Here is a 19,095-nt window from a genome sequence, read left to right as displayed (position 1 = left end):
TAATTAAACCAAATATCCTGTTCACTATATGTGCAGTGATTGATGAAGGAGCCACACAAAGATCATTTTATTTTCTTACCCTTAAAAAGTTTGTGGAATTACTTCACAACTGCTTTCGTTGAACAAATTGCACTCACAGTTATGTTGAAGCAGTCACATAAACAGTTGCGCCATGAAAATTTTATTCGAGTGTGCCGATGTCATTTTTGTGCAAATTTAATACATAATTGCCAGAGCAATGCATGAGCATCAATTAACTCTCAGAGCAAAGACATTAATGAACAATATGCTGTGAGCGTGCAGCAAGGCGGGTTGTTTGAGTTTGTTGTGCACTATCAGTGATCAGCAAGGCCACAATTTGGACATCGCCATGACAACAGAAGCCTCTCAGCAGCTGATCTACTGTGTGATGCTAGGTGTATGTGTGTGTGGGGGCGAGCATCAGCTGCTAACAAGTCAATTTGAATTCTGTTTCCACTTCTTTTTAAACAGTTCAATGCACGTCAGAGTGTAGTCACACAAAGTAAAATCCCCTCAGCTCTTTCAACGTGCAGCTGTGAGTGATCGTGCACAGGAGTTACTCTCCAGCGAGCATACTGGAGGCAAACTGTATACTGTGTGCAGGAAGTGGTCAATGCCTGGTTTGGTTGACTGAGCGGCAGACTTTTTAACGAGAAGGGGAGGGCTATTATTTGTTTCGAAAGTCTCCGTTTGTGCTTGAGCAGAGCTAGAGCCATCAGTCTGCACAGCTTTATTGGCCCCCGAGAGAGACAAACGCCATCAGAGGGGCCGAGACGCAGAGCCCTCCTCGCTGCTCAGGTGGGACATGTCGCACATCTATCAACTCCACTTGACAACTGGGTCACACACACGCAATCCTTCGGGGATCTGCTCCAATGGCAAATTGCAGAGACAAACAGAAGCGGTTTCTGTCCATGCATAAGTGGCAAGTTAACATTCAAGCATTTTCCCCAGCTCTGCAGGGCCTCAGTCTCTCTCTTCTTTGCTTTATTCTGCCACTTCCTGTCTCCAGCTGCCCCAACACTACATGCACGCTCAGATCAGTTTGTCGTGTGATCGTTTCATTTCAGCAACCTACACAGCTTGCATCTGCTTGCATCTGCGGGGGTGTTGAGTGAGTCTTAATACGGCCCCATATACTTTTTATCTACTCACCTCAACCCACACTTTGCTCAGTCATCGCTGGATTCACAGTATGAGGCCATGGTTTCCTGTGACAGTGACATTTAGATGAGAATGACAGACAAGTGTTATGTGCAAAAATGAAAATACTTTGGTCACATATAGAGTCCGCTCATGCATCTTAAATAATATCTTATAACTCGTAGACTTTGTTACAAAATTACTAGAATTTGCCGAAAATGATCTCTAATAGGTTGTAAATGCAACACTGAAGCCATGTAGATCCGGCTTTATTATTGTGGTTCGAAAAAAGTTTGAGCGAGAAAAAAAAAAAAAACTGGAAAAAGGGAGGAACGAGGAAGATTCGTGTGTGAGCGTTTGCGTGCGTGGGCGTGCGCGTGTGCGCAGAGGAAACTCTGCTCCGCCGGTCGGCTGCTGCGCTCGTTCAGGTGCGAGTCGCTCTCAGAGGGGAAAAGTTTCCCAAAGCGGCACAATGGACTATATCACCGCGGAAGGCAGAGGTGTATGAAAATATGGACGAACTGAGCTTAAGTAGCGGAGCAGCGACGAGAGAGAGAAAGTGAAAACATCTGTACACGGTAAGAAAATAGGAAGTGTCTCTCTTTACAAAAAAAAAAATAACCTTCATTGACGGCGCTTTTTGACTTGTTGCTATGTTTACTTACTGCATATAAGCTGTCGCTTGGTAGTTTTTGAGAGTTTTGTTACTCCTCAAAACTTTTAGGAAAGTATGTTTCTAATATTCAACGTTGCTGTGATGCGTCTTGGTAAAAAGGTCTCTGAAAGTTTATTCCAACTTACAAACACAACATGTACCTTCTTACCCACTGTCAGACATGTTGCACTGGATGTATGTTATATGTGTGCAGTATGCATTTCAAGATAAGTGTGTGTACACTTGGATATAGATTGTTTTTTAAAATTGATTTTAATAAAATATGAATTTATTTAAATAGATGATGTATAAGGGGTTTAAATATAAATGTGTGTGTGTATATATGTATGTATGTATATATGTGTGCCTGTGTGAGTACAGGTGTGTAAAAAGATGTTCAGAATAGAAAAGTAAACCAGCAGTCTGTTAATGTTTCTAAACTTCTGCAGTAGATCTAAGCTATAAACTAAATTTGGATTTAAGATGAATCAATTGTAATGCTCTATTTTGATAAAAGTTAAAATCAGATGGAAGAGAAGCTTGAATTTAAGCACAGTCCAAGAGGTAGAAATGTGTAATGAGCAAGTTAATGAAATATTATAAAAAGAGAGAAGATGTGGCCCCATAATATGTATATTGAGTATAAATTGTGGCAGTTGTCATTGATAAGACCAGTTGTCTGCCAGACTATGATGACAGAGCATGCTCATTCAAACAATGGTGATTAAATTCTAAGCACACTGTCAATGATTCTAAGGCAAATAAATGTATTGTTAAACATGAAAAAATATAAGTATTACAAATAAAGGTTATGAAACTAATGCGAAGAATAACTGATAATAACCAATAAAATAAAAAGAATGATTTGGTTTCCAGCATTTCGAAAAAATGAAGATAAATTAATTTGCAAGTTTCATTTAAAATAAACGGTGGATAGGAAACATTAATAAAAAGTGAACTTTACTGAAGAGAAGATTGCCGTGTGACTTAAAAGTTTAGATTGAAGTTGAAGCTTGTCTAATCATTAACCTTAATTTATCGTCAAAAGCAATTGTAGGAGAGTACTTAAGTGTAAAAAATTGTTTCTGTGTGGAAAGTTTCATTTTAGTTGTCTTTGGCTTCCTGTGTTGGTTTCATTTCAAAAAACTGTGATCATTTATGTTGGGTGAGAAGTTGTTAAAAGTTGTGCCCCCCAAAAATCTGTGTATTTTTTGCAGAAAACAACATTTGACGTAATCACAGCTCACAGTGAGACTCTGTTGTTGAGTTTAAAAATATCAGTTGTCACACGCCTGAACTTTAGAGCTACCCCATTTAGGAGGTAGATGAATGACAAAAAAACATCCGTAAACATGCAGCACATAGCCTGAGAAACTGACGTACAGCTAAACCGCAAAGAATCTATACTGCATGACTGTCCCTGCTGTTGGGGGGGTCATTACAGGTTAAGATGTGTAAAACTGCCCTGCTCACACGATTCAAGCTCTACTGACTGTCATGCTGACACAGTTTGCAAACACTTTTTATCCTGTTTTGCCCTGTTTTATCTTCAGGCATTCGAAAAACAAAGGTAAACACGAGAGCTTATCTCCCTTCTCAACTGTCTCATCAGCACTTTCCACAACTGATGTAAGACATCATAAACAAACAAGGGAAAACGGTACCAATAACAGTGGCTGGTATTACCCCTATATTCCCCTGTCTACATATATGGACAGTGCAGGTGTTGTGTGAGCCGGCAGGTACGGCGGGGATGTGTCGTTCAGACATGGCGTCACTGTGACCAGAGCCCTCATGTACTGTCCTCAGCTTGCACCAACTGGGGGAAGTATTTGTTTTCACACAAGGACAGTGCAGCTCCTCAACACAGCCAGACTGAACCTGATCGTGTAGGGAAATGAAATAAAACTGAAATGTGAGCCGTTTTGTTCGGTCGCCAAAGCGGTGATGAGAGATGGAGAGATCCCAGCAGTGATACAGTCTGAGTATCCCCCCCCCCCCCCCCCCTCCCTCCTTTTTTTTTTTTTCTTACAAAGATGCTCTTCATATCTGAGTGCCCGGGGCGTGACGTAAATCGAAGCGACATGAAAATCACTCACAACTGTAGGCTTGTGAGGATAGAAGAGTGAACGGACGGATGAAAAGAGAGGCAGTGTCGAGGGAAAGAGACTTGCTGACTGAAGAGGGAGGAGGAGTGAAGTCTTTGCAAGACTGAGTTTTGCCCAGGAGTTGAAAATAAAAGCTGTAAAACAGATTTTCAGGCACAAAAGTGACTGTAATGATGAAAAGCCAATGGAATTGATAATGACCCATCATTACCGCAGCGGCGATGGATTTTTATCAGATGATGTGAGGAGATTTGAATTTATTACGAGGATGGAAACTTGGCCCTTCCACATGAGTTTGCCTTTCTTCCTTTAATGAGATTGATGGGACTATTGCTTTGTACACTGGAGGACTCCATTCAGAGTGTATAAAACCCCTGTGTCGTAATAGAGGATGAGGGAAGAACAAAAGGGAGAATAGTAAGAGCCACGGAAATAAATGCTCCTAGGCATTTTCATCTACTCTGTACTGGCACTGTAACTTTTATCCATTTATCCACCCACACAGCAGAATACTTCGCTCAGCCTATACTCACCCTTCAAGTCAGCATAAAATTGTCTTTCCTGCTGAAATAACAGTGTGAGTCTGACTGTATGCTCTGTTTTCATTTCTCTCTTTCTGTTTCTTATCATATTCCTATACTATACTGCACTTCAGGCCTCTGTTGACTCTTACCTTTTATCATCCCCTCTCCTCTTTGCGGCCCTTAGGTTGGGGAGACTTAATCGGTCTTTCTGCTACCTATCCCATCTATCACACCTCCTTCATCATTTTTCCTTGCACTCCTCTCCTCTCTGCTTTTCCTCTCCCCTCCGCTCCTCTGCTGTCATGTCGGTGTCTATGAGGAACCCACCCCAGCGCCGCCGCTCCCTGGGCCCCGTCTCGCCCAAGCGCATCTACAGAAACCTGTCTGTCAGACTGAGGGGTGGAGAGTCATCTGTTGCGATGGCGATGGACCCCCCCAAATACCTCAGCAAGTCTGCAGATGCTGTAAGATGTTCAAGGTGTTGTTTTTTTTGAATGGTTTTCCTGAGCTGTCACTTATTTCTGTAATTTGAGCCATAACTACAAATGTTTCTCAAAGCTTATACACGCTGTCACTCCAGTAAAGTGTTGCAATGAATGAAAATTTTACTTTTTGTTTATTTATCTGTTAATATATGGCAATTTTTGTCCAAAAAAATTGACGTGTTCATTTTGGTGAGCACTTAAATGGGCGCTGTGTTTTAAATTATATTTGACAGTTTTGTGGCAGTAAATGAACAAAAAGGACACCCTTCACTTGAGAATAGTGTCTCAATCACACATATTTCTGTGTATTGCCAAGTGGAAACATAGACAGTGGCTCCCAAAAAAACATTTTGTTCCCAGCATCCCTGTTACAGTGTGTCCTCGCTGAGTAAAACACCCTGTGGCTTGGTTTCTTTATGGTAGAAATTATAGGATGTTTTTTAGTCTTGACAGCACATTTTTGGGACATATGTCCCATATCTGTATTCCAGTAACCATGTGGCCTGCAGTGCTGAGAGGTAGAGGACGCCGCAGCCTTTCCAATGATACTGGATCTGATTTATGGGCCTGTGGCTTGATAATCACATTTTATGGGAGCAAGAGGAGTAGGCGATTAAAAATCTTAGTTTAGGATGATTTAATATAGGTTTCAAGAAGTTTTATGAGGCATCTGTGATATGAATTAAAGTGATTTAGTTCATATCACTCATGTCCTCTGTGGTGAACAAGGATTAGGGGCAGAAACACCAGCTTTTTTATGCGAATGTCAAAAAACCTCAGGCAATAGGAATAAATTCACTTTTAACTATCAGCCATCTTCATTTTTTTTTAGCCAAATTGTGCATTACTGTCCACAGTTGATGCAGTTTGTTTCTGTTGATTTACTTTGTATTGATTGGCTACTGGGGACCAGTCCAGGGTGTGTCCTGCCCCTAACCCATAGTCAAATGTCATTGGCTCGGGTCCCTCATAAGCCTAGACTGGATAACTGGAACAAAGGATGATTTGATTAAGCGTGTGTGTCAGGCAGCTTCCAGACACTTGCATTCGTTGGAATAGGAAATACACATTTGTTTGTTGTACTTCATTTGAATATATATTTGAATTTCTGCAAATATTCAAAAGAATCTTGCTGTGAAAATACTAACTTGCTATGATTTATTACTGCTTCATCTGTTAGTTTTCTACCTTACCTTGTATCTACCTTGTAATCTTTTTTGTATGCTTTAACGTTTTTTTTTTTTCCTCTCTTCCCGTTTCACCTGCCTACCCCTCTGTGGCGAACCCTCTCGTGGCCCCTGCATCCTCTCTCCTGCGCCCCCATTAGTACAAGACCTTGTGGGAAGCGGTGGAAAATGAGGACACTCTGGCCGTGCAGAGCCTCCTGTCCAGAGATCACCCCGGCTGCGGAGGAGGCGGCGGAGGCGGAGGAGGAGGAGGAGGAGGAGGAGGCGGGAGCATATGGGAGAGAGGGGAGAAGAAAGAGAAGGACTGGGAGAGAGACAGGGAGAAAGGTGTGAATAGGGTCAGCGAACAGGGTCTGGTCCCCCTGGACGTGGCAGCACTTACCCATAATTCCCCTCTGCTCCATGTGCTGACGAAGGCGGGCGCAAGACACAACCCTGTGTGTGAGTCCTAAATGATAAGATGATTTACTTGTTCCCTTAAGGGGAAACTGATTCAGAATACTGCTGAATAAGTAATAAAACACTATTCACTGTATTGATGATGATTCTATTGTCACACTAATGAAAGTTTCCTGTTTTCTCAGTGTGCCGACCGGCAGAGTGGGCACTAAAACTGGACGCTCTGGTGGCGTTGGCAGGGAAGCGGGTGGAAGAGAGGAGGACAGAGTTAGTGAAGAAGGCTGGTGCGGGGCCTCAGGCTCAAGCCGATGCTCAGAGACACGTCCGACTCTGGAGGCTCAGGCTGCAACTGTACTGCCGGATGAGAGAGAACTTCCATAGCACAGGTCAGTGGTTCTGGGTCAGCTTGTGAACTGGATCTTGGGACACTCTAACTCAGAGTAAAGCCATTCTCTTTTCAGTTCACAATGTTAGAAATACTGGACTCGTGCCTTAAAACTCAAATGAGGCATTCTCAGGCTCCCCCTCCAGCTATTCCATCATTGCTGACAGGACCACAGTGATCACTGATTCGGCTCAATGTGTTGCTTAACTTTTACTGATTTCCAGTCTGACCTCTTATAACTCCTTACTGTCCTCTCCTAAGCTTCCCGCTGGCCCCTTTCAGCTCATTCAAAATGCAACAGACGGCCTTGTCATCAGCATTTCCGAAGTCTGGCATGCCCCTGCACTCTCTCCTCTAGCTGCCTTTGGAAACCAGCATCAAATAAAGCCTGGGTGCTGGTAGATGTATGGGTGGAAGTACACACCTGGAATACCTTCAAGGCTTTGGCACCACCTGTGTTGCTATATTAGGCCTTCTCTGCTCTAACCTGCTTGAATCTTCATTTTGGCTCCCAACTCATTCTTTTTTTTTGCCAAAATTATGCTATGATGTCCTCTCAGCGCTCACTTTAATTGCTCTTCATGAATGTCTTTCCTTTGCTCTCATTTAATTTTTCTTAACGCGTTTCCAGTTCTTTTCCCCCCACTGTTTAATGATCACAGTGTTATTGTCAGGGCAATGAGGCCACAGCGCTTCTTTCTGCATGCAGTGAAAATAAACATACTCTTATTATAGATCTGCCTGGGTGAGACTGTCAGCTAAATGCCTAAATTAAAAAATAGAAAATGTATTTTGTGTCAGACCATGCTGACTTGCTGTGTGATCTGTTCACGCCAGCTTAGGTTGAGCAAACTGTAAAATCGCTCTTGGCTTGTCTCAAGAGCCAGAATACAGTTGCATTTAGAAACACAAGATATCTGCTTGGCCTTTCCTTGTGGAGTTTGTATGTTCTCCCTGTGCAGCAGTTTTCTCTTGCTTCCTCCTATACAGTCCAGAAAACACATTAAACGCCAGGATGTCCTCACATGTCGTATTTAGAACTCCCCAGTTCGCCCTGCCACGTGTCCATCCTGGTAACAAGCACATCGTCTCTGCTTGTGATGATCAAGGAGCCTGAAGGAAACAACATGGGGCTCATCACTCGCTACAGAGGTAGGTGGAGAATTAAAGAGTTGCTTTGGAGACGCGTGGGCCATTCAGATGTATGGAAAACAACGTACAGGGAAAAAAAAATATATAATTACTGTGCTTCATAGGTCCTGTATAAAGTCTCACATCACATTAGCTGGCAGGTGTTAAAGTCTGATATTTATATATTTGGTTTAGGTTCGATGTTTACTTCTTAGTTTTACAGATGCATAAATGTCATACCTCACTGCCAAGAGTAGATTAAGCTCAGGTACGGCGAGTTCCTCAAAGTGTAAACACTCAAGTCTGTACTTCTCCCTGATGGGAGTTGTGAGCAAAGCCAGAGAATAATCAGTCAGCGGGTTTGTTTTCTGCTCACAGTGGAATGGAGCACCTCCGCCAGCTTCAAACGCGTCCTCGGCTCAGCCCAAGTCACTGAGACCAAGAACCCCTCCTTTATAATCAAGGGGCTTACAGCGGTGAGTCATGAACTGTGTACCGACACACACATCACACATCGGCATCTGTGGACATTAATAACAAAAATCACTTAAACTGCAGCTGCAGATACTAACTCGGATCATGTTCAGCATACGTGCAGCAGCTGCTTCACACACAGATGGTATTTACTGCTTGTGCCATCTACTGCGTGATGAACACTTCTGAACAGGCGTTCTTTCTCAGATGGATTATTAATGAGTGTGTCCCGTGATTTCTTGGTTCTGGGATTGACAGTGCATAAAGTGAATATATGATGATTGTATGGTGGGGTTTTTTTTTTTGCATTTCCACGTGCAGGGAGTGCATTACTTTGTGAGAGCAAGTGCCTATAATGTGAAAGGATGGGGCCCACCTCAGTACTCCTCTCCGGTCAGCGCCGCCCCCTCCAGTGAGTATCCTGAAATCCAAAACTTTGATAAATGATTTGAAAAGACTCCATGTGGAATCTAGTCATGGCTTATAGTCACACTAGCAACAACATCCATGTTCATAATGTTTGAATCTCAGGTCTAACTTCGTAGAGAGACACGGTTGCAGTGGCTCAGAATGAATCACCACAGAAATGTTCTCATTCACAGCACACAGATGGTCCCTCGCACTAACCCTCCCACTTCCTAATCACCAAAATAGAAAAGAGCAGCACTCAGGACGTGCCTGCAAATTAGTTCTTGATGTCTTGAATGATTTTCCCTAATTGCACAAAAATGAGAGTGATGCTCTGTTTGTCTTTCCTCTATTGTGCAGGTTGGAGAGAGTGCATTGGAGTGAAGTCACAGATCAGAAACCATGAGTGTTTAGTGAAGAAACTGCTGGAGGACGCCAAAGAATCGCATTTCAGAGGATATTTCATAGGTGATAGTATTGGTCTTTGTTAATGGGTTTTTCACATTTGCTGCAAATTTGTTTGTTGCCGCGAAGGGAAGACAATTTGCATAAACAGCTTCCTCCAATATTCGTGTCTCCTCTATAAAAGGAATCTATTGTGTCTGTGAGTTATTTTCTGTTCTTGACCTTCACTGCCGCTCATGCTGTCCTGATTTACAGTAAGAAAATATCGTCTGTCAACGCAGCCTCACAGTTCATCATCTGTCTTATTCCAAATCTCCACTTTGTTATGACAGACCTGACATGAAGCATTAGGTGGTTGTAATTCGTTATAATGAGGATATCACTAACATCAGGTCCTGTAAATCTGTGTCAAACAGTGTTCACTGGCATAATGAAGCTAAGCTTTCTCAACACAGGAGATGAATATACACGAACAGAACAGTTCAGGTGCATTCAATATTAACAAGAAACATGTTTGTGTGACAAACCTGACAGCCTGACATGCACAGTTTATGGATTCACACAAACACACAAGGAAAGCTCAGCACAGGCCAAATTGCCAAGACTTGACTAAGAGTTATCTCTCCGAGGTGAGAGAGTGCCAACCATTATACCTGCAGTGCTGCATGCACTAATTAAAAAGAACAAACCCAAAACAAACTGAATATTGTTTATTTCTTGCACACCTTTCTGGAAAGGCTTTATTTACTGTGGCATTTTACTCAATAGCAAAGTTGCACATCTTGTTCTTTTGCTAACATTTTATGCATTCTTTGAGTTTCACAGTTGTTTACATGATCTTTCATATAACAACAAGAAAGGATTTCCGATCAACAATTCAGTTCAACAAACACATCAAAATTTGGTTCCGCAAATGGGAAAGAGCAATTTTACTGTGTTTTCTTTAATTCCATTAGTATCACTGTTAATACTGTAGAACTAGTTTTAGCCATACGGCACTTTGCATCAGCAGCACATACTGTTTGCATCAGTTTTATTCACTGCAGGAAAACTATTTTACTGCCTTCCTCTAGTTAAACATCCTATGTGTGGGCAGTGATTGTATTTCAGAAGATTAAGTGCTTTTCATCCAAAGTGAATCTTTTTTTTTTGGTTTTGTTTTTTGTCTCTCCACAGAGAGCTCTAAGCCCCAGAGTCCCAGCAAGCGCCTGTCAATGTCTCGAGGCATCAAACAGCTGTTCCAGTCGGCCACCAAGTTCGTCCGTCTCCTGCAGAGGTAAAGCTCCACCTGTCCTTTCTGCCCCGTCGTGCCTTGGGGGCATCAAGAGTAACGGCCGAAAAGTGAATGTGATTACAGTGGCGTAGGCGACAAAGTGCAAGTCCATCCTCTTATCTGTCACGGTCATTGAAAAGAACAGGAGTTACATTAACGCTGCCGGAGCTTCGAGAACAGTGAAGAGATCTTTAGAACAGGATGATGTTTGAAATCGCTGGACTGTGTTATGGTGCGAGTGACAAGTAATTGCTTCTCCCTGCCACAAGCAATCAGCGGAGCCCCTGGAAACAGAATCAGTAGCTAATAAAGCACAAGATAGGGGATTCTTGTGTGAATATCAACAAAACCATCGTTTATAAAATCCTGCTTATAGCGTAAACTGAATTTGCAGAACTAATTTGCATAACTGGAGACCGGGCATTTGTGTACGGCTGAGTGTGTTCAGAATGACTCATGTTTGTCTGTGAAATTAATTTCCTTGCTTTTACTTTTGCTTTAGTGGTTATGGGCTGTTTTGAGTGTTGAAAAATCTCTGATGTTATATTTTGATCTGATAATGCTAAAAATCCACTGGGCAATGTTAAAATGAAATTCCCATGAAGCCATGAACACATTGATGTTTTATATATTTGTCAAGTTTCTCCCAAGAGCAATCATTTTGTGGTTTCTTCTAATTTTACAGTTTATACTAATTTGTTGACGTGAGACTTGTTTTTGTCTGTGATGTGAAGCATTAGTCCAGTACACAGTATTCCTCATTTATTGTTTTTTTTTTTTGTTTGTTTTTTTTCTGTTTGATGTGCCTCATACTGATCTCCTCAGGGGTGTGTACTTGGCCACCGTGTTCTACCACAAGGAAAATATCCTGGTTACAGCTGAAGATCAAATCCCGCTGGTGGAGATCCAGTGCTGCTCCACCTCCATCACTCATGACTTCCTCTGGTTTGCGAAGGTGAATTCAGTCAATCCAGTCACACACTTTCTGTATTTATATAACTTCAGCAAATACTCACATGTAGCGGAACTGTAGGTTGAAATTAATCGACAGGTAAAGCTCATGTTTTAAATGCTAATCGCGCCATCCTAATGAGTGTTTTTACTATTTGTTACAGTTGTCCTGTGCTTGGCATCAAGTCCCCTGGCTGCAGCAGGGCCTTTCCTCTGCTCACTCATCTCCCTCCTCCCTCCTTCAGAACAGGCACAACATTTTAAGAGCCGTTTCCCAGCTGCAGGTAGGAAGTTAAGCAGCTTACCTTCAGATAAGAAGCATCAAAATGGGTTAATTGCTTTTTTAATTTCCTCTTTACATGTTTTTCCCCCTCATACTTTTGCTATTTAGGCCAGGATTGCCTTAATCAGGCTACATACCTGTGCTGACAGCTGTGTTTTGATACAATAATCTCCAATATCCTCATATATATTCATCCTTCCCATTTCTATTTCATCTTTGCAACTTGTTCTGCTGTAAGTCCTCTCTGGGAACAGTGGACCTGGGACAGGTGTACTACGAACCGCTGAAAGACCGGCAGGGGAACGTACTGCTCGTGACCCTGAAGGAATTCTCAAGCCCTCCAAGGTGAGAAAGAGTCTGATTTACATTATGATGTTAAAATTTGACACACACAGACAATATACATTTTGATTCAATATGAGGCAATAGAATTTATTATTATATGATACATTAGGTACAATAGGACATTATGTTGCTATATCAAGCAATGCAATTTATTATATCAAACAATGTAGTACCATATGAGGCCAAGTAATGCTATATAATACAAAATAGTGTGATCCAACACGATAGGCCATTAAGGAGTTTCATATTGAATGATAAATGAATGATCCGATACACACTGTGCTATTTGATTACAATACAATATAAAGCAATGAAAGTCCCTACATTACAAAATGATACAATTTGGAAGGTGAGTTTTGTGTTTTTCAAAGGAGAAATTGCTTCATAATGTATATATCCAGAAAAACAGTTTACCTCCTCTTTCTATTTGAAAGATGGTCATATAATCACTCAACCACCCACACTCACCAAATCCCACTGAACATCATAAAATTTTCAAAAACCTAAAATCAGCCAGTGAAACCTGAATGTATTTTACTTATGCTCCTAACATAAGGCTTTCTTTTAAGCCTTAGACGATATTCTGAGACTATCCAACCTGTCAGCTCGGCTGCTTGTTGCTGCAAGTTATTACTTCATGAATTAATTAAGCTTTCTTATCAGTGGTTCCATGTGGTTACATTCTCTGCTGATTCATCTGCTCCAGCCCTCCTGACCCTCCGCTCCACTGGATGCCTCTGGCCCGTCTGGAGAAAAACCGCAGCAGAACGCCGCTGCTGCCCGAGCCCACTGCCATGGACATGCTCTATGAGCAGCTCAAGGTGACCCCGAGTTGGCGCTTAACAGAGAGACAGAGCCTAACACCAGTGCTACTGAGCTGTACTTTAACTCCTACGTTGGAATTAAATTTCGCTTGCCCAAATGAAATTAGACAAAAACGCATTGGCAAACACAATAACACGAAGGAAATGAGAGGCGTCTAAACATTACATCTTGTTACCACTGAGCACACTTGTTTCGTTCTGCGTTGCAGGAGAAGCTGTCCTTCCACAGACACAGCACCCAGTGGGCGCAGTCTGGTCTGTATGTGGGCATCCTTAAACTCTGCAGTTCTGTGGAACAGATCAGGGTGCTGGTTCCCCAGAGGCTGCCGAATCTGCTCTGTCACACACGGGTCCGACACAACGCTCACGTGTCCAGGTAACACAGCGTGACGCTGCAAACAGTCCAGACTCTGTGTTGAAAGTAGCGTACTCAACCAAAAACTGACCGTTACATCCAATTAACAGGGAACAGGCCTCAGTTTGCAACAATCCCTAATTTCTTGTAGCATTAAAAGTGACATGTATCCTTCTTTTTTCATCTTTTTGAATCAAATCATAACCATACAATTCATGATTTGGGGAAACCATGCAGTTCAACCTCTTAACAGGAAAATTAAAAGTATTTGTGCCAGTTATTTACATGAAACCATGTATTAGTAAATGCTGCCCTCCTCCATCTGAAAAGCATTATAATATAGCATTATATATAAAGCATTGTCACCTTCTCCTGCCAGCACAACTTTGCTCTTTGACTTTCATTCATCCTCTTGACATCTGTTGGTCGGAGCACCCCCTCGGTAAATTGTCCCCATAACAATAAAAACGGAATTTACGCCTCTGCTGTGTTTTGTTAACTGTGTGACAGAGAGGAGTGGACATGGCTCCAGAGTCACGTTTACACTGCAAACAACGGCAGCGCTCAGAACCTGCTGAGCAGCGAGGACGAGAGCCTGGTGGAGAACAGCAGCCTGGTGGATTTCATCAGGTCTCTGAGAGCGGCGGTCGCACATCTGCTGACGAAGCTCAACATCCCCCTCTACAGGGTAAAAACAAAGCTCAGACAATCATAACTTTAGGAAGGAGAAGACTCCTTCTAACCCATTTACGTTGCTTTTATAAACGGTTCAGGATTCAGCTTGATATATTTCTTTTAACTGTCTTCCATTTACATTTCCTATGAAATGGTTTCACCGTACCGCTGTGTCTCTGGCAGGCCTATCAGTACGGCGTCTACACCCGGGAGCTGCTGCAGTTCGGAGAGAAGCTGTCCATGCTGCTGCTGCTGCCCCCCAGTGAAGACTTCAGCTCCAGTTACTGGCCTCTGGTGGGGACCAAGGAGCCCGGCCTCACCATGCCGCTGCAGATCTTCGAGCTGGGTCAGTGGAAAACTGTAATTGCGCCCGATCTGTCTGACAACTGACACAAACAAGCGGAATTGAATGAGTGAGCGGCTATGGGAGTGAGCAAGCGAACTAGTGATTAACTGGGGGAGTTACACCATTTGTCAGCCGCACGCTACGTGCCTGGATTTCCAGATTTAAAGCCCTCTAGCGTTTTCTGCATGGCACAGCCAAAGATTGGGTTTTTAACTAGCTTTGTTTAAGTACTGCTGAGAAAAATAAGCCACAAAAGGGTAGGGAGGCTACTGCAGAACTCACGGTTGAACACTGCAAATCCGCAGATTAAAAAAAAAAATCCCTACCAGTTATTCTGTGTCTGTAAATTAATTGTCTATTTATTCCTCAATCATCGCACAATATTTGGTATGTATTATCAAATTCTCTTTTTCTCTTCTTGCAGAACTGCCAAATTAATTGTGCTCAATACTAAATTCCAAGTGTTCTTTTCACCAATAGCAGCTTCTTTGACTTTGATTTCAGGCTGAACTGGTGAAGGTCTAACATGAGCATTCAGTGCAAGTGACAACTGAAAATCTCTATCAAACATTACTTAAAAGCATTTTTATTGGAAAGACGTAAATATGCTAAATCGTGTCATAAGAACAAGGAAGAAAACAATAGTACAAGATGTAAGTAATAGATGTCCGTTTATATTTATATATCTCTTTATCAAGATTAATGAAAAAGTATCTTTAATGAAACTAAAGGGTTATCATATATTTTAGCCAATTTGGTTTGAAAATGTAGTCACAAAGCACACTGAGATACAGCTCCTTCACTTTTATGTCTTTTTTTTTTCTCCCAATTAGTGGTTTGATCATCTATATCAACCACATGTTGGGATTTGTCTTTACTCCAACTTAAATCCATCTCTTCTTTTAACCTTGCTTGAGAAATCCCACAGGACGGGTTTGATGAAGTTTAATGAGCTCTGACAGTATTCCTCCCTCCCAGCGTCTTTGATGCATGCAGCAATTTGTCTTTTCCTCTCGTCCACCAGTTCACTTCTGGACGTACGAGCGGGACTTCCTGTCCCAGTACTGCCAGGCCTGGGTGAGGCTGGAGCTGGACACTCATCTGGCCCAGCAGGCTCTGCGGGAGGCGCTGGACACGAAGGAGGTGCAGGAAGCCCGAGAGCGACTCAACCACATCACAGAGCTCTCCCATGTAAGCCCATCAAAGGAGGAACACTCCAACAGGGACCCATTATGCTTATTTCACCACGTACAGCTGCAGCGTTGAATATTCACATTAAATGAGGCCATTGTGTCAAATAATGAGGTTAACCACAATTTGTCTTTCCCTTTTTTTCTTCTGCCGGGCAGTGGCATCCTCACTTCTTCCCAGTATATTACTAGAACCTCTCATACATACTGGATGAGGTGCAGACACTGTGATAGTTGTAAAAAATAAATAAATGAAACACATATTTTTTGTCAAAACAAGGAACACTCTTTAAGGGACCAGAGTCCACAAAAAGCAGAAACAGAGTAACACGGGTGATCCAACAGCCAGAGCTTACAAGAACAGCCCAGTTTGTACCAAAGCCACCAGGTGAAGACAATCACACACTCTGGCACAGGTGAAAGACATCCGGGTGGCGGACAGCAATCAAACACAAGGAAGGGAAGCCAACAGCCTGAAATGACCGACATGGTTAAAATTTAACTAAAGACACTGGAGACAAACATGGAACGGAAACATGACCCCTCCCAGTGAAAAGATCGCTGACTTACATCATATTGAACTGTTACTTAAACATATGGAGTATTTGAAAATAGTCATAAACTGTCTCTTGCACTAGTTTTATGAATGTAGAATTCCTCCGTCTTTTTATTTCTTTTGTATTTTGAGTTTTAAGTCAAAATGAAGTCTAGTATTAAAAATTGAAAGTTAACATGTCAACAATACTTCCCTCAGTGTTTGGCACAATTATTTAATGTATTTCTGTATTATTATTGCAGGAGAAAGTTAATGACATTACTTTTTACTCCAGATTTACATCAGGTTTACAGAATTAGTCGCATATTTGTTTTTATTGCATCAAGCAAATCAGTATGTAGCAAAAAAACGAATTAAAAAGATGCAGGTGCTAAGCTATAAGTACTCTTATAAGTATGAGTACTATATGCTGCATTCTAAGCTCTGTGGATAGAAAAGTACACATAATGATTGACATTCCCAAGTGCAAGCTAATTCTGAAGGCCAACGCAAAACGGCGACATAGTATACCCAAGGATTTCGAAAATTTGAATTATGAAGCGCTCTACTGAAAATATATAGAAAGAAAACAGTGAACATGATCCTAATGGACCCACTTTAAAAGAGAATAGTGAACAGTGCTGAATTATAGCTGCGGCTGCAATTTCAGTTTGACTCACATCTTTTTAAGAAATCTTTTTCAGTTGCTTGCTCTGGGATTCATGTAGATTTCATGACTGAGATGAATAAGACACGAAGGCTTTTACTCGCAGACGGCCTCGAGGGTATTGGATGAATGTTTCGGTGCTCTCCCCCCCCCCCCCCCCTCTGGTAGCGTCTGGATGTGGTCTGGAGGGACGCCCGCTGGATTATGGACTGTCTCCAGTGCGTTCGGTCCAAGCAGTGGGTGGGAGCGGTGCCTCTGGGCCTGGTGATGGGAGGAGACCCGCCGCCGTGCCCCGACGGCGAGGAGGAAGAGGAGAGTCTGACCGCAAGGCTAACGTGGCCCCATCGGTTACAAGCACAGAGAACCATTACAGGTACACGGATCAAGTGAAAAACACCTGTTTTATGCAGATACACAAAGAGTTTAAAACTCATCAGTTAAGACCTTGAAATATTCATGAAAATGGCTCATTTTAATCTGAATTAAAATTAGAAAAAGTGGGTCTCTTGGGCAGAGCTGGCATTATTTTGCACTGTCAATAGATGTTGAACCTTTAGTTAAAATTTAATGATAAGCTTCTTACTGTCTGGTGACAAGGAAAGTCAATTTAAAAAGTCTCACCGAAAGACCTGATTTGCATATAATAGTGGAATAGTTTGAATAAGGCAATTTATCTTATGAGCTTAGTTGTTCAAAAAAAGAATTCTTGTTTTCAAGGTAAAAATGAAAGCTTTTATACATTTAATCCATTTAGAGAATGTGGCTGAAGTGCTTTGTAGTAAAGCTTGAGTGAAAGCCGGATTATGATAAATGCAGTGTATTAGGGACTCTGTAGCACTTAATTTTTTTTAAAAACAAGATTACTGTAGATTTCTCACTATATTAATAAGAGCTGTGGCATTTATGAGAAAACAGAATTTGACTTGAGCGCTTCCCATAACTTCAAGTCCGAGATCGTTCATGATATACTGAAAATTAAATAACTGCCAGAATGCAGAGAAAAAGACCACTGAGCTGATGTATAAATCATCATGGTGTCCACCAGGATTTCTATAGTACATCTGTCCAGTCAAATGCCAGATCATGAAAACTGAAGTTAACTTGGAAATGTATTTTAAAAGCAGTTACTCAGTGCATTTTGTCTTGACAATTCCATTCAAGCAATCAAACATCCCTTTTTCTCGTTCCTTCCCAACAGAGAGTTTACCCGGCCCGCCAAACGTCGTCACCGCCGAAGTGGCCGCTCCAGCCACCCCTGACATCCCCGAGGAGGCCGCGCTGGTGCTAATGGAAGGGGTGGCGAAGGGTGGCTATCCGGTCGACATCTCCGCCCAGTCGACCGCGGACCTGACGAGCATCGGCCAGTCGGAGCTGGTGTGTGCCAGCGCCTTGATCGAGTCTGGACTGGAGCCGGCGGCCGTGGCCCAGCTGGAGGCGAGCTTCGCGGTCCTGGACCCGCAGGAGTCCTACATCGTGGAGGAGGACTTTCCCTCCAGCATCTCGGAGGTGATCCGGCCCATGGAGATGGCGGAGCTGGTGGACATCCTGCCCACGCTGAGCCTCATCGAGGAAGAGAACCCCAGCGGCCCGTCCACCCCCACCGTCATGGACATGCTGGAGAGCTTCGGGCTGGGGATCGGAGAGAGCAGCAAGTTCTTCAGCTCGGACCCGGCGGGCGAATCCCGGCGCCAGTCGCAGTCCGGCCTGCAGTACAGCAGCAGCGGCAGCAGCCTGGTCGAGATGCACTGTGAGAGCGCGGCGGCGCAGGGACAGGAGGTGGAGAATGTGGCGGTTAATGACACAGACGGGGGAGCGCCCGCTGTGAGCTGGGACTCCCCGCAGGAGGATACGAAGGCTTGGCAGGCACCCAGTCAGGGAGGCTGCCTCCCCGTGAGGAGCCAGGTGGAGTGGGACAGATCCTCCAGCAGCTTATCCTGATAGTTTATCCAATTACTACTGACGTTTATCACATTCACACCAGAAAAAAAAAAACCAAAAAAACATGCTCTGATTTTCTGAATTGATGAGATACATTTTAATTACCTGAATACGCTGTGGAGGCAGTGTTGGTCTGGACCAGACATGGGAAACCAGCTCCCTGCTGGGCGCACGAGTTCCCTGCTTCCAGACTTTGCTGCCAGCAAAACAATTAAAAAAAAACAAAGAAAAAAGAATTCTGGTTTCGCAGGCAATGATACCACGATGATCACTTTTTAATCATGTTTGTACCAGGAATCATTTGAAATTCTTCAAATTCTTTAATGACAATATGAGATGGAAGCCTGCCGCTCTAAATATTAGATGTCCATTAAATAAAGTCTCATAA

The 19,095-nt window shown here is 42.8% G+C and overlaps 1 protein-coding gene across 1 annotated transcript; it reads left to right on the top strand.

Annotated features, from left to right (window-relative positions):
• The first annotated feature begins 1,576 nt into the window (after nt 1-1,576).
• LOC115387599 (ankyrin repeat and fibronectin type-III domain-containing protein 1) lies at nt 1,577-19,018 on the top strand. The gene is made up of 20 exons (XM_030090375.1): nt 1,577-1,742; nt 4,583-4,915; nt 6,264-6,351; nt 6,385-6,564; nt 6,708-6,908; nt 7,946-8,059; nt 8,417-8,514; nt 8,834-8,924; nt 9,281-9,388; nt 10,502-10,601; nt 11,424-11,553; nt 11,714-11,833; nt 12,071-12,177; nt 12,884-12,998; nt 13,211-13,377; nt 13,867-14,044; nt 14,215-14,377; nt 15,402-15,568; nt 16,938-17,142; nt 17,968-19,018. Exons 2-20 carry the CDS (start codon nt 4,754-4,756, stop codon nt 18,705-18,707), a joined length of 3,234 nt encoding a protein of 1,077 aa, XP_029946235.1. The 5' UTR covers nt 1,577-1,742; nt 4,583-4,753; the 3' UTR covers nt 18,708-19,018.
• The last annotated feature ends 77 nt before the right edge of the window (nt 19,019-19,095 follow it).

The sequence above is a fragment of the Salarias fasciatus genome, chromosome 4 (genome assembly GCF_902148845.1).
Source record: "Salarias fasciatus chromosome 4, fSalaFa1.1, whole genome shotgun sequence".
In the NCBI taxonomy this organism is placed as follows: Eukaryota; Metazoa; Chordata; class Actinopteri; order Blenniiformes; family Blenniidae; genus Salarias; species Salarias fasciatus.
This window is presented reverse-complemented; position numbering and strand designations above follow the sequence as displayed.